Source organism: Ambystoma mexicanum, chromosome 12, assembly GCF_040938575.1.
Source record: "Ambystoma mexicanum isolate Mex_15411 chromosome 12, UKY_AmexF1_1, whole genome shotgun sequence".
NCBI lineage: Eukaryota > Metazoa > Chordata > Amphibia > Caudata > Ambystomatidae > Ambystoma > Ambystoma mexicanum.
The window spans coordinates 641,887,881-641,904,039 of NC_090936.1; the positions used below are offsets into that span (position 1 = coordinate 641,887,881).

Genomic DNA, 16,159 nt, shown 5'->3' on the forward strand with positions numbered 1-16,159 from the left:
TGTGCTCGAGCTGTTGAGACACAAACACTACGCTAGTAATCAAAGAAGACACATATTGGTACATTTCATCACCAAGAACACTCGCAGTACTCTCGTGGTCAGTAAATGCTCTTGATGTTGGCGTTAGGGGAAGTCGCATTTGACGTACGGTAACCACCTCGTGAGGGGTGAGGTGGTGGTCGGACCCTGGTCTATTCCTTAGCTCAAATAGGGCTAATGGAAGGCAATATAACCAACTCTTCTTTGTTGTTTGCTGTATCTTTGCAATTGCCTCCTTTAATAGGCCGTTCAGGCGTTCACATATACCGTTGGCCTGTGGGTGGTATGCACATGCAAATTTATGTTTGATGTTCAGCAAGGATGTAATGTGCTGGAACATTTCATTTGCGAAATGTGGGCCATTGTCTGACCTTAATACCTCACACACTCCCCACCTAGGGAAGACCTCCCTCACTAGGAATTTAGCTGCTCTAAATGCATCTGGGTGTGAACAGGGCCCTGCTTCAATCCACCTCGAGAATGGGCATACTACTACAATCATATACCTATTTCCTTGACATACGTTGATCATATCAACATTGTCAATATGGAGATGTCGGAACGGTCCCTCTGGCCGGGGTATAGTACCTCTTATCACCTTCAGAGTGTGGCCGGCCGTAAACTGTTGACATGTGAGACAGTTGCTGATAAAATTTGACACATGAGAATTTAACTCGGGGCAGAACCAGTTTTCCCTAATTCGTGCTGCAATTACTTCCTTGCCTGTGTGGGCTGGGTAATGTAGTTGGCTCAGGGCGGTGTTCAAAAGTGCCAATGGTATTACAACCTTTCCAGTGTCACCCTGGCGCCATAGTGCGTCGGTTGGTGACATTGTGCATCCTCTTTTTACCCATATTTCTTTTTCGGCCATTGGTGCAGCCGCTTGTAGCTCCATAATCTGTGTGGCTGGGAGATGGGTGTACCCTTCTCTTATCAACATCTCCTTAGCCATTCCCCTCCCTCTCCCTCTCTGTGACTCTGGGGGGTTCCATATCTCACCAAAGTATGCAGCATACTTCGCATGTGCGTCTGCTGCTGCATTCCCTTTTGAGATGTGATCTTCGCCATTGGTGTGTGCGGTGCATTTCACTAAAGCTAATTCTTGGGGGTCATTTATTGCTTCAATTAGTTCAGCCAATAGGAGGGCATGTTGCACTGGAGTGCCATCAACTCTCCTAAACCCTCTTCTTCCCCATTTCGACAGCCCTGAGTGGACAGTGGATGTAACATACGCGCTGTCGGAGTATATGGTCACTCGTTTGTCAAAGCTTTCCTTCAACGCCAAGATCAGTGCAACTAATTCCGCTGCTTGAGCAGAGTAATGCTGTGGTAATTGTACACATTTCATGGCCACACACACCACTACCTCCATCATTTTTACCACTGCTGCCCGAGTCCTCCTTACACCATCCCTTTGGTCGATAGTTGATGACCCATCAATGAACAAGAGCTCACCTCCCTCTAGCGCGTTTTCTTCAACCTTTCTAGTACATGAGTACATGTCAGTTATTTGCGTACAGTCGTGGGCATAATCTCCCTCCTCAATTACTTCTGCTAGGAACCTTGCAGGGTTGACCGTGCTACATCTAACAATTGATAGTTCAGCTCTGGATAAGATGATCTCATAACCTGATGCCCTTTGCGTGGTTAGGGTGGACTTAGGTTTATTCAATATGGCAAATAGTGCATGTTCCACAAACAGTGTAGTTGGGCACCCCATGGTTATTGCTGATGCTTTCTCTACCGCAAAAGCAGCTGCGGCGAGACCTTGTTCGCAGGGGAAATGACCTAGCATCACAGGATCTAAGTGGCCGCTGTAAAATGCTACTGGTTTGTAGCCCATGCTTGTTTTTTGGGCCAACACTGCCTTCATTACTGCTGAGTCGCAATGTGAAAATATAAAAAATTGTCGCTCATAGTCTGGGGATGCCAGTACCGGAGCAGTTGATATCGCATCTTTCAACTCATCAAAAGCCTCTTTCATTTCCATTGTCCACCTCAGCTTTTTCTCCCCTTTATTAGCTTCCTTTAACGCCTCAAGCAGGGGCCCTATGTATGAACTGTAATCAAATACCCATGCTCTACAGTAGTTGCATAGACCCAGGAACTGCTGCAGTTCCCTCACTGTTTGTGGTACTGGTGTGTTTGAAATGGCCTGTGCTCTTTGTGGTGCAATCTTTCTTCCATGTTGGGATATGAGCTGACCAATGTAAAGTACCTGTTCTTGACAGTACTGTAACTTTTCCATGTCTACCTTGTAACCTTTCTCAGCCAATATTGTCAACATCTTTAATGAGTCCTCTCTGCATGATCTTTCGTTTGTACTGCAAATTATTATGTCATCGACATACTGCAACACTGTGCTTTGCACTTCAATGTTACCCAAATCCATCTGTATTACTCTGTTGAAAATTGAGGGTGATTCGCAATACCCTTGTGGCAATCTGGTGTGTTTCCACTTTGTGTTTCTGTAAGTGAAGCTTGTCATATCTTGTGAGTCTGGGTGCAATGGTATTGAGAAGAATGCATTTTTAAGGTCGATCACTGTAAATCGTGATGCTTCTGCTGGAATGCCACACAATATTGTGGCCGGGTTTGCTGCTATGGGATATTCTGCTTCTACTATGTTGTTCAAGGGCCTGAGATCCTGTATGAAGCGCCAATATCCCCCTTTAGCCTTGCGCACTGGGTATACAGCCGTGTTACATGGTGATTCTGAGGGGACCAATATGCCATTATTTACAAGGGCCGTTATGGTTTCATATATGCCCTCATCTGCCTCTTTTGATAGTGGGTACTGTTTCACTCTGGGGAGTATTGCACCTTTTTTCAATTTTATCCTTACTCCCCCTATACTTTTTATGCACCCCATGTCATAGGGGCTAGTAGTCCACAGTGATGTGGGTACCTTTGTCATATCCTCCTTAAAGAAGGGGACTGGGGTGCATGCAGGTGCCTCAAGTGCCATTGCAATTTTCTGTGCTACTTGTTTGTACGCCACTCTTAGCCATATTTCCACACTCATCATAAACACCATTTCACCGTCCTCCTTTTCTTCTGAGAACAGCTCCTCATCTGACACCTGGGTGAGTCTACATCCTTCCGCTAGTGCTATCACTGCCCTCCATGCCCTTCCTTCTCTGTCTTGGGCATGTACAGCAATGTAATCAGCTGTTGCTATAATGCTCTCAATGTCCACTGGAACCACCTTTCCTTGTGGCTCATTGACCGTTGTTTCTGGTCTGAACAGATAGGCTGCTGGCCTCCTCCACATTTTTCCCTCTATCCCTGGCATCCATGCAAATGCCATGTCTGTCCCGTACTGGAAGAGCTCGCCATCTACTGGCTCCGCCCTAATCGCTGTTTGTCCGCAGTATGCTTGCATAATCTGTCGTGCCGTGAGCATGTTAATCCCTGGAGTGGAGCAAATTATGCCGTCCTCAGTAAATGAGATCGTCATATTCAACCTGTTCATTATGTCTCTCCCCAGTATATTTACTGGTGAGGCACTATAATATAGAAGTGGGACTGACAGGTCATAATCTCCTATAGATAAGGGAATGTTATCAGTAAAAGGAACCAACCCTTTAGCCCCAGAGAATCCTTGGGTGTTTATGGCTTCGCCTGGCATCTTAAATTTACCCTCCCTTATGCAAGACCGGGTCGCCCCGGTGTCAACAAGGAATGATAACTTTTTGTCACCTATCGTTACCTCTATGCGTGGTTCCTCCGCACTATTAGGTGTTACTGACAGGATGGGACACACCAAGGCCGTCTGTGGGCTGTCCTATTGAGGGTACAACGATTGACCATTTCCTGTGTAAGGGTTGTGTCCCATGACCGTCACCCTACCCAGTTGTGTTTGTTGTACTTGGGGTTGTTGTGTTATCGCTACCTGTTGTTGTGTCAGTGAATGTGTCTGTGGCTGTTGTTGTGTTATTAGTTGTTGCTGTTCATTTCCCTGTTGCAACGTCTGCTGTTGCTGTATGCCCTGCTGTTCCTGTGTGGGCCTTGGTTGTCCCTGTTCACTCCATGATGGTGTTCCTGGTCTTACTCTACACGTGCGTGACATGTGCCCTAATAGTCCACAACTCCAACACACCGGTGGTTCCCTACTCTGCCATGGAAAGCTCCCTGTGTTGTCCTGGTATACTGGTTGCCCTGTGGGATAGGAATTTCTAAGCCCTCCTACCTGCTGTTGGGTATTATATCCGTATCCTCTCCCTGTCATAATTCCTCCTCTCCCCCTGTTGTAATTATAATACCCAGCTCCTGGCATTGGGTATCCTCCTCCCATGTTGGTCGTGTATGGTTGTAGTGGCGGCACCTGTTGTGTTATAGTCTGTGAAGGTGGTATTTGGGAGGGATCTTGTGCAGCCACTACTTGTGTGGGGCTTTGGGTCATTGTTGTAGGCGTAGTTATTAGTACCCCTTCCATTGTGTATTTAGTAAGCTTTTTCTGTACTAGTTTAGCCTCTTCCGTTTTCCTATCCTCTTCCTTTTGTTTCATTTTTCCTTGCCATGTCCTGCAATGATGCACTATAGTCAGTTGTATTTCTGGCCATGCTTTTGCTTCCATTCCCACTACTTTCTTCAGTTGTGTCTGAACTCCTTCCGGGAGCCCTTGTACTAGTATATGATAAAATATTGCGGGTGTTTTGTCCCATTGTTCTCTAGTTTCCATGCGCCACTTCTCTTGGATTTCCTGGATATAATCAACAGGATCTTCGTTCTCACGCATCTTGCGGGAGGTAATTGCTCCTATGTCTGATGTGTCTGGGTACTGTACCCTCAGTGCCTGCCATAGTGCATGTCTGCAGTTTGCGAATGGTGCCCCATCATGCGATGTGTTTGTTATTGTTACCCCAGGGAATCCCGCTCTCTTCCAAATGTCACCCGCTGCATCCCCTAATATCGATATTAGAAGGCCCTTCACATCTCCTACTGCCAGTTTCTGTCCTGCGGTGTGTTTTTCCATTTCATATATCCACTTACCCGCACCTCCACTTAATGATGGGAGCCTGCATTTTATATTTTCTTTGTCTGTATGCTTCCAAGGGACATACTGTGGCCTAACCCCTCCCCTCTCCAGAAGTGGCATTAAGTTATTTCTCGTTTTGCCCTTTGTGTTCCATAAAATCGAGTCCTCACACCCTTCCTCTTTTTCCCTTTCTTCTACATCGTCAATTTCATCCGTATTTCCCCTGCTCGTAACTCTTTCTTCTCCATCTTTTCCCCTTCTTCCATCATTTCCCGTATTTAATGTGGGCATGTGTATTCGCCTGTCCTGCCTGCGTCTATGGAGGTCCCTAAGCCGACATGCATAGGGTGTCAGTTCGTCTGTGAAGGGCGCAAGTTTTATTGTGCGTAACGAGCGTGAGGTGGTGGAGCATGTAGGGTGCGATGGGAGAGGGCGTGATGGGGACGGTGCGACCTCATGTGTTTGTCTTTCCGCTATTCCTTGCTCATCCTCCTCACTTCTCTCCAGCTCATCCTTTCTCCTACGGATCCATGGCGAGTCTGTGTTGGTCCGGGTGATGTATAGTTTATCTAGGCTTTCCCTTTCACTTTTTCTTCCCTCCTCCTCCACTCCTTCTCCTTCCTCACTACAAAAGTCAGTCATAAACGGCACCCCCCACTCGGTCCTTTTCCCCTTTATTGTTACTGTTTGTAAGTCTATTAGGTCCAGTTCTCCTTTTCCTCCTTTATCAACCGCTCCCCTTTGCGCTGATGTTGTTGCTACTTCTGTGTCTTTATATACATCCCCCCATACTTCACTCTCCCTTCTCCTATCTTCTCCTGTCTTCTCTTTCTCCTTCATTTCTCTCCTCCATCTCCCTACCATTTTCCTCCCTTTTCCTTTTTAATTCCTCCATTACTTCACTACTCATCTGTTCCAATATTCTTTCATCCTCTTTCTTCCTTTCCCATTTCACCCTTTCCCTTTCTAGTATGCTCTCTATCACCCTCCCTTCTTCGTATTTCTTAGTCGTTTCTGATAGTAATCTCCTCTTCCACATTGCCATTTCTTTTTCTTTCTCTTCTTCTTCCCTTTTCTTTTCTCGCAGCACTGCTCTTGATACCCTTTCTGCTGCTGCTTTTACCCTTTCAGCTTCTCTCCTTTGCTCCTCAGTTCGTTCCCTTATGTTTTCCAATTCGTTCTTACCTTCTTTCCTTTTCCTCGCTCTCTCTCTTTCCTCCCTCTCGAGCTGTTTGATCAATTCATTCTGCTCATCCCTTAATTCTGCTAGTCGTTCCTCCAAAATCTCTTCCTTTTGCCGTAACAGCTCTTCCCCTCTCATTCCATTCTCCCTGGTGTTATCCTCGTCTGTTTTCCTTACTACCTCCTTCTCTTCCCCTGTTAATGAACCTCGTAATTTTAATAGTATCTGTGCAGCTACCCACTCATCATTTCCTATTTCCACAGTTTGTTCTTCTCCAGTCCTCCCCTCCCCTGCTGGCATCTTCCTATGAGCCACATATGGTGGAGGGCTGTATGCCGGGTTCGGGTACCCCTCAGCCGCCCTTAACTGACCTCTTTCTATGTCTCCTAACTCCCTTAAAGGGTACAACCCCCCTCCCTCCATTTTCACTCCCTTTGCTAGGGGTATATCGTTGCTCGGTTCTTTTTTTATTTCATTTGATGTATTATTCTTTTCTCCTCCCTCTTGTCCGTTCCCCGTGTTCTTTGGGTCTTCACTCCCCTTTTTCCCATCCTCTCCTTCCTCCTTAATCTCTTTTTCTTCCGGTATTTCCTCCACAGTGAACATTCCATTTGGTCCTGGTCGGGACCCTTGCAACATCCTCCATAAGTTAAACACCTCCACATGGTTTGCCAACTTCTTCCCTTTGTATGTATTATGCAGATGGTTTAGTAGTGAATGTTGGGTATATGGATCGAAGCTACCATTAGGCGGCCACGGTGTTATCATTTTGTTGTCCGTCCCCTGGGTCCATTCTATGCTATACTTAACCAGTTTCTCCCTATGGGGTGACAGTGTTGTACATATGTGCTGTAGTGGGGTAGTGAGGGTTGTTCCCCCACCCTCCCGATCCTGTCCCGTATGACATAGTAGCACTCCACTTGTTACCCTTCCCCTATTTGGTAGCGGTTATCTCACTAGCAGTTTACAATATACAGCCTTATATCGTTACCTGGCCCCGTAAGTTTGGGGACTTGCGATAGTCCGCTAAGGAAAATTATTAAAATATAGTATTTAGATTTTGTATATTTTCTTCTGTCTTTCTTCCTTTACACGACACCCTTACGGCCCCCTGCGGCCGAGGCGCACGTAGCCCCCTGCGGCTGCGTGCCCCTTATGACGTTCTTATACAGTCGTCCTATTTTCACTTGCTCCCCCTCCTTCTTCTACACTTGCCGTGGCCGGCGCTCTCCGTGCGCAGCCGCGTCAACCGTTTCACCTTTCCCCGATCAACTCATTACCATTTGTCTCCGTTTCCACTCCCTTACCACAGTTCTCTTCCCCACCACTCTCAGAAAGAAAGATGCCTTGTGCTCGGGATATCCTATGAAAGCCCTACTGGTGACGTCACCGATCTCTTCGAGCTACTGGTAAGTTCTTCATATATTCTTTAAGTTCAAAATACACTTGCAATCTACCCCCGTTAACCTCACAGCTGTCTTCCTGTCACTCCTGGAACAAGGTAATCAATAATATAATCGGACTGCGCACGCTGCGTCGCCTCGCATGTGATACACCCCTCGACAGGAGGGCTTAACCAGCCAATTATCTTCCGTATTGGGCAACTAACTAGCTACCGCCTACAGGGAAACGTCATCTACCTATCGAGTTTCTTGCTCGAACAATAGGGATCCTCATCTACTCATTGATCAATAAATGCCAAATCGTAGGAAACCACACACACACACACACCCTTACACGTAGTCGCGACCTAGGCCAATCAGTGTCTACGAGCGGCCGCACGTGATGTTTTTGTGCTCCACCCCCCCTCTCTCGCGCAACGTAGCCGACTGCTCTCGCACTCGTTCAGCTACCATTCATTCCATTGCAAACACTAAATTGTCAAACCTTCGCCGCGCACCTGTGCAACACCTCCCACCTCCCGTATTTAATTCCTCCCCCCTCCCTCACAATTTCACATTGCTTGTTGTGCGTGGCATGCTCACCAAGTTCTCTTGATGCGGGGCCGCTCGACTGCGTGCACCCCTCCAAGCGGCTCGCCACCTCCCCTCGTCTGGACCACGTCTGGACACTCGCCAACCGCGGGCAGGATACTTCTCAACCGGCTCCAGAGGGCCAATATCCGGATTGTGCTGTCCGGTCTTCTCGCAGCTCCGCGATGGTCCTGTAGTCCTCAGAAGGGGGCAACGGCAGAGGGGGCCGCGCCGCCGGGCCTCCTCGCAAGGCGATTACCTGGAAAAAGTAAAAATAAAAAAGCAGATCTTAAACAGATCTCAGCAGTGCCTCCAACTTGTCTGGGGGGAAATTCTGCCGGGGTCGGCCGGACCGTCCGCAGACCTCCGGGCAGGGAGGCCCCAACTCCTCCCGTGTGTATCAAAAGAGATAGGGTATGAGACACACGCAAGAAGCAAGGTGACTGCTGTTTATTAGACAAAACGGCAGGGATGGGTCAAGGAGCGTACGCGTCCGTCCTGACACACACATAATCGTGGGGCTCGCAGGCCCTTTTTACCTTAGTATGACGCGCTACTTGCGTCATCTTACAAAGTTTAGTAAAAAACCTATTTCCACTCTGGATTGGTTACTCGAGTGGTAGGGTTAGTATAGCGCACATATAGAGAACGGTGTTATTGGCTGAGAGTTAGTCAGGTGGTATACCTGGGCTGTCCCTTCAATTTGATACATGAAAATTGTTACATGAAGACCTCTGAGGATTGGTCAATGTAAATGGCGTCAGTGATAAGAACCCCATGTTCTAATTGGTCCGCTCGCGAGCCTCCCAGTCTGGGACTATCGCTGTTCCCAGCTCGCGGTGCACCTGTCATTTGCAACAATGTTTTAATATGGGTAGGTGTAAACAATGTGAGGATTTATTCATATGTTGGGAGGTCGAATACTCCCACTGCTGCAGATGTCCAAATGAGTCTTTTAATTGTATCTGCCTGTGTCTTGAAACGTGGGATTCAGAAGTCTCCTTCCTCCTGGTCTTGGCATCTTGTAAGGTTTGGCTTTGTCACGTGAGGTGGGACCGTGTTTGAGTCAAAATTCAACACAATTAATATTGTTTTTCCTACTGTGTGCCTGGTTTATCTTGCAGGTGCGACCTTGGCGTTGGCTTGCAGCGTGCGAGATTGCAACATCGTGCCCTTGGCGGTGTGCTTTTGCCGGGCTCATTTTGCAGGGTCAGCAACCCAGTTCTTGCTCACTCAATGTTCATGGAAGCTTTTGCCTGCGGCCTACTTGGGCCTGGTGCATAGGTGGAACCGTTTGATGCAGGGCGCTTTAGGTTACGGTATCATATTGCTTTATCCTCAGTATCGTGTCCCCGTTATATTCTTCATTATGGTACATGGCTCTTAGAAGAAGCGTGAGCAAGCCTTTTTTATATGAGTTCATGATGCGTCTTGCGTTTCTGCATTTTGAGAGCCTATGTGGAAAATAATAAAGATGTACGTCCGTGAGTATGTCTGTCGCCTACGTCATAGCACTGAGTATATTCTTCGTGTAGATTGGTGCAGGAGTGTCCGGTGTGTATATTTGCACAGGTGTGCTGACCGTTGGCTAGGTCGTCATGGCATCTCTAACGACGTGTAGGTTTAGTCGAGATGGTCCGTGCCGCAGGTGTCGGCATGGACAGGGCGGGCTGCTGGGCAGGTAGATGGGCACATCCGTATGTTCCTGTACCAGGGTATTTGGTCGTCCGGTAGATAGGCAAACTCCTCTCGTGGCGGGTGTCTGGGCCGTGATCCTCTAGGCCAAGCGCGAGAGGGGAAGGGCGGGAGCCTGGTCTTCCATTCTCCCACTTCAGTGGCATCTCATAATATGATTGCTCAGTAACATAAAGCAGTTGATGCTGACTTTTAGATATAAAGAGAGCGATAGTGTTACAGAAACACTAAAAGGAGAAAAGGATTCACCAGATACTTGGTGGATTCTGTCTGATCCCAGCCTAGTATCTGGTGAATCCTTTTCTCATACAATCGCAACAGGAGAACAGCATACAAGCTCCTCACTGTTGCAAAGGTTTGCATACGGTAAGCCCAGCAAGGTGTTTCTGTAACACTATCGCTCTCTTTATATCTAAATATGATATGGATCCTTCTCTGAGGCGGTACTCATTCTATTCCCCAAAGCTGATAAAGACCCCGATCTCCCCAAAAATTGCAGAGCAATCTCCCTTATCAACGCTGACAGCAAGAATTTTGCCAAGGTTCTGGTTAACAGAATTGAATCATTGCTACCTGCATTGGTTAAACCTGATCAAGTTGGCTACATGAAGGGCAGGAACATTCCAGCAAACGCGAGACTACTGCTAGATGCTCTGCATATTGTCTCAAAGGATAAAAAAGACAAACATGGTTATGCAGCCATAGTGCTAGATGCTGAGAAAGCCTTTGATCGGGACAACTGGGACGTCATGTTTCAATCTCTTCAATGGCACGGTTGTGGTCAAAATTGCATCTCCCTTATTAAACTTCTCTATTCATTCTATTTGTATAAATGGTCAATCCTCATCCTTCTTCCCTTTCCAATGGGGAACCAGGCAGGGGTGTCCCTTGCCCCCCATTCTTTACATTCTATCTTTAGAACCCGTTTTAGAATTTATAAGATTTGATAGGAACATCCCTGGGATTTCAAGTGGGAAATCCAGTATTAGAATAGCTACGTATGCGGATGATATTCTAATCCTCATAAAGAATCCCAAACTTCATCTTCCTAATCTACTGGATAGACTGCATCAGTTTTTCCTAATATCTGGCTACAAGCTCAATAAGGATAAATCAAATAAAGATATTGGGCCTCATTCCAAGTCCGGCGGTAACCCAGCCGGTGCTAGCGGCGGGTTGCCGCCCGACTCGGAATGAATTACCGGCACCTGACTTCCTGCTAACACTGGGGGAATACAACCCTGACAGTCCGGGAAGTCAGGCGTCGGCAATTTGTAATCCCCATTCCCACAGAGTCCTACGGGACTCAATGGGAATGGGGACCACGGAAGCACCGGCACCGTTGTTAGCGGTGCCGGTGCTTCTGTGATGGCTTGCCTGCCATGGCCGCTGTGCCCGGCAGGGTCAGCCCTGTCGGGCACAGCAGTTCCGGCAGGCAAACCCAGAATGTGCCTGTCCGGAAACAATGGTGCTGGTAAGCTCACCGGCACTGTTGTTTCCGGACCGGCACACTTGTCATGAAGCTCATTACCTCTTCACTGTTTCTGTGTCAGACATAATCTAGAGGCATATGGGTTTAAGTGGTGTCATGGCTCAATTAAATACTTAGGCCTCCGCTTTGCTTCCTCTGTGCATGATACTATTAAACTCAATTCAAAGTTATTAGTCATTAGACTTAGAGAACTAACATCAATGTGGTCACCTCTTTATCTGTCCTGGTGGGGTCGTCTCGACACCATTAAAATGATGTTTTCCCCCATTGTTTTGTATCATTTCCAACTGCTTCTGGTCCCTCTACCTTCCACATTTTTCAACTCCAATAACTCGATCCTCAATTTCCTATGGGGATCTGGGAAGTGTGAAAGAATTGCCGTCAGCAAGCTGAAAGCCCCATAAGATAGGGGGGGGGGTTAGGTATCCAGATTTTAAATTGTATCATGCTGCCTTTCTACTCAAACAGTCATGTTGCTGGTTTGCCCCTCCTGATTCCTCTGACACTCCTTCCTGGTGTAAGCTGGAAAAACAACTGGCGATTCCATGTGATATTTCTGATCTAATTTACGTTTTTAGCCACTTTTCTGCAGCAATCTCGGATCCCATCAAGGCTTCCACCTCTGCTCTAAGATGGTTTCTTTTCCCCCACAGCAAAACCCTGCCCCAAGAACTTTCTCCATTTCTGTGGCACACCAAATCTATTACTATCAATGGAAGAGCACTCTATCACAAGTCCTGGTTAATTAAAGGCATCAGATTGTTCATTGTAATTCCCTTCTCTCATTCCAAAAGCTCAGACGTCTTTTCCCCATTCCTATTTCGGATTTTAACTTTTATAATAATATGGTCAGTGCGTGTTTAGAAGCACTTCAGCGTTTTTCTAATATTCTTATCCATGATGCCTCTAGACTTTTGCTTTTAACCATAGCTTCCAATATTAGAGCCGCCAGATTTTACTGTGTATTGATTAATATGGAGCATCCTACCACTAAATGGTCTGTTCAATCAAAATGGGAGTCTGACTTTGGTCTTGTCTTGGATGATCATACTTAGTCTCAACTGTATACTAGAATCAGTGGGTCGCCACCTCTGCTAACATCACACAGAACCTGTATTTATTTATAAATAGAGCCTGCATTATCCCCCTGAAATTGTCTAAATCTATGATTGGTACAGATAGTAAGTGTTGGTCATGTGGGGTTGCCCCTGCTTCATACAAACATATGTGTTATGACTGTCCCTTTGTATTCAAGTTCTGGCCAGAAGTATGGAGATTTCTTAAAACGATCTTTAGTGTCAATATCCCTTTATCGTTTATGAATGTTTTTCTGGGCAGTATTGCAGCCAAAGATAACAATCTACATGCTTCTTTCATGCTTTATGATCTTTTCATTGCTCTAGCCCTAAAGCTTATTACAGCCTCCATTAAGGGATGGTGGAATAAAATGTGCCATGTGCAGAGAGTTGAACATTGTATGGCTACCTACCTTGATGCCAGAGGCGTTTCTAGGGGGAGCTAAGGAGGCTATAGCCCCTGGTCTTTTGGTTGTAGCCCCGGACAGAATCTCAGGAGCTACAACCAAAAGGCTAGCTAGCCCCCAGTCCTGACAGTTCCGACATCAGCGTAGCCCCAGGTCTTTTCCCGACCTAGCAACACCCCTGCTTGATGCTATACACAGGTACAATGCCAAGTGGGCTAATTTCATTCATTACTTGGACCACTTCAATATGTCTACTCATGATTCATGAGCGGTTTATTTTTCTTCCATTTGTTCAGTTATAACTGCACCAACTTTACCTTTACAATCGGAAATTAGGTTCCTTAGTTTGTAAATTAAAGATCCCAGGAATCACATTAGTGAGCCTCCTCATCCCCTCCCTCCTTCCCTCTGTTTCTTGTTTGTCCCCCTGTCCATTCCCCTGTTTGTCTATTATTCAAGAATGTATTTCTACATGCAGATAATGTAATATAAGGTTTGCTGCTAGTTTGCAGCAAACATCCTTGTTTTTCAGATAATTGACTGTTTTGTTTTGTTTTATTTATCTCAATAAAGATTATCAAACAAAAACAAAAAAGAACAGGAGCCACACAGAAAATAAAGTAACTTAAAAATGATCAGAGTTAAAGAGCTGTTCACACTCAGAGGAGGTCTTCAAACATGGGACACACTTGCGGGCCGTTTGGTTTGCATCCTAAATTGCACAGAGTGGACCACTTCCGTTTGCAAATAAGGGAAAAAAGTGCCCTCTGCACAATCAACTTTTCCACCATGTAGTGGAAAAGTAAAGAATAAAAACTGGCAACATTGCCCTTACTCTTCACTTTTCCACCAAGTTTGTGGGAGACGTTTACAATGGATTTCTAAGGAATCCGCCTGCTTTTACCACTTGTAGAAGTATTAAAGCCAGGCGGTTTCCATAGGAAAATGCATGCTGCCTTAACGCATGTGTTATTTTGAAGCAGAGTAGGGAAGCAAGACGGACACAGCCAGTCCGTTCTATGCCCCTCCTCTTCTTCACAGCAAATCGCCTGGGTGTAAACGTAGGCGTTAATGTGTAACTGCCATTTTATGCTTTAAATTACCACCTGGGGAATTCAGGTGGTTTCAGCAGCTCTCCATTGTAAATTCCTTCAGCAATCGTTAATTGTCGAAGTAATGTACACTTTTTCACATCGTGGAAAGTGAAGGCGATTTGGCCTATGTTTTACTCTTAACTTTGCTGCTCGTGAATACAAAAAATGCACTTTTAACATTGTATACATTAAACATTTGGTGTGTTTTACAGGCATCATGCAGAAATCTTGACGAATATTTACAGAACACATTAAATCCTTACGTCATAAATGTGACGCTGGCAGCGAAACTGTGCAGTCAACTGCTGTGTCAGGGCAAAGGAGTCTGTACAAGACGCAACTGGAACATAAGCGATTATCTGCACCTCAACCCCCAGAACTTCAACATAAAGGCGTCGAAGCACGGGAAGTTTTCTGTCATTGGACATCCAACCGTGGAAGACTTTCAAGAAATGGCTGCGAAATTTAAGTGCAGCTGTTATGCGGGCAATGACTGTCTCCAGGAAGCTAACATGGCCAACATCAGAAACGCCCCTATCTGCATATCTGATGACGTTTGCATTATGACAGAAAACAGCACACTAATAAATTCAGGAAACACAAGCAGCTCTTCATAGTATGAGAAGTCATACACGTTTACCCAACCTCCGGCCACAAGTTACTTTTCATTGCACTTTGGGTATTAAATATGTACATTCTGAAAGTACAAAGTTTAAATCTGAGAGGGACACATAATAAAGAAAGGGTCAAGTACCTTGAAGCAAAATACTGAATATCAATCATAAAATAAACACATTCCAAATGTGGGATTTCTTTGAAATACGTCCCATCTGGTTACAGCCTACAACCCCAACCTCTTGTATTAATTTCACTTGGATTCCATGTGGAATATCGACCTGTGTGTGCCCTTTGCCGTTACCCCCAAACTAATTAGACCGGTTGTTGCAGCATAAATGGCGGGAAGATCCCTATTACCCCATTTGTCTGTTGCTGTCATCCTCCCAACTTCCTTCACCCTTTTGGTAGACTATTTTTGATTCTTTATTAGACATACTGAATTGTGGGCACTCTTTTGTTGACCGTTTTTATTTTCCAATGACATTTTTGACCACTCATGATTGAAACCAGCATTGCTCATAAACGCTTTAGATGTTATGGAGTATGCTCGATAGGCGCTCAATCATAAAAGAGAAAGGCCGTGCCAATTAATGTTCACTGCAGTAGAAAAATCACGTGCTGTTTTGCAGAGCTTTTCATAATAAGCGTAATGATTCGTTTTAAAATAAATAGCATTTTCAAAAACCATCCCTTGCTTTTTCCTTCCGTCTTCCTACTAAGCAGCTTCTTGTAAAGGGTCAGGCTGTATTTGATGTGACAAAATAACTACTGCTTTGCAGGATTACAAGGATGAGTAGTGGCTAAAGCGTCTGCTCAGCCTCACACTACACCAGCAGTGATACGAATCCTGAAGGTGAAACACGCGCAGGCCTCCAGGTATACCACCTTTACTGTTTAGGGTGGCAGAGGCGGAGGGAAGGCCGTACTCTTCAGACGAGACATGAGCTAGCAAAAAAGTACCCAAAACAGCAATAGGACTGTGGTACCATAATAAAATGTCCAATCAAGGTTCAATAAAATACTTTAATTACACTAAAAACACTAATTACCCATCTGTGTAATGGGAAAAACAGAGAATACATAGTTTTGAATAAAGGGGCACTCTGGGTTGGAAGACGGGGCAGACAGGCAATAATCAGAAGCAAATGTTCAAGTTCAGTGAAGATGTATTTTAAAAAAGTATGGATTGGGATCTTAAATGTAACTAGGGCCCATTAGGGCAGGCCAGGGCCATAGGATCCCTTCAAATACCTCTTAGTCTTGTTTTTGGGGCTCAACGTCATCAAGCCAAGTTTATACGTGCTTTATGAGGCGCTGATTTGGCATTGGGTTGGTGAGCTGGGTGATTGGGTTCAACATGCTGTGCAGTTTAACAAGCAGCAAGGGCACGTGGTGCGAAGAAGCTTGGGACAGGCGGACTATGTCTGCGTAGGAGTAGATTAAAAGCAGTTTCAGGCAGGAATGAGGGCTAAAGGGCTATTCCTTGACGTCTGGGTTGCTATGAGACCCTTTCAAGTGTCCGAAAGGATAAGGGGTGTCCTTATTCTGCTCTTCTCAGCCAGGAAGGTTGTTAAAGAGTTCCTGCACAACTGCTTCTTTCA

The 16,159-nt window shown here is 45.8% G+C and overlaps 1 protein-coding gene across 1 annotated transcript in view; it reads left to right on the forward strand.

Annotated features, from left to right (window-relative positions):
• Positions 1-15,245, forward strand: part of LOC138513948 (hyaluronidase-5-like) — a 356,788-nt gene extending 341,543 nt beyond the window's left edge. The window contains exon 4 of the mRNA XM_069629117.1: positions 14,153-15,245. Within this exon, the coding sequence (XP_069485218.1) occupies positions 14,153-14,557 (405 nt within the window). The 3' untranslated portion in view covers positions 14,558-15,245. The remainder of the gene's footprint in view (positions 1-14,152) is intronic.
• The last annotated feature ends 914 nt before the right edge of the window (positions 15,246-16,159 follow it).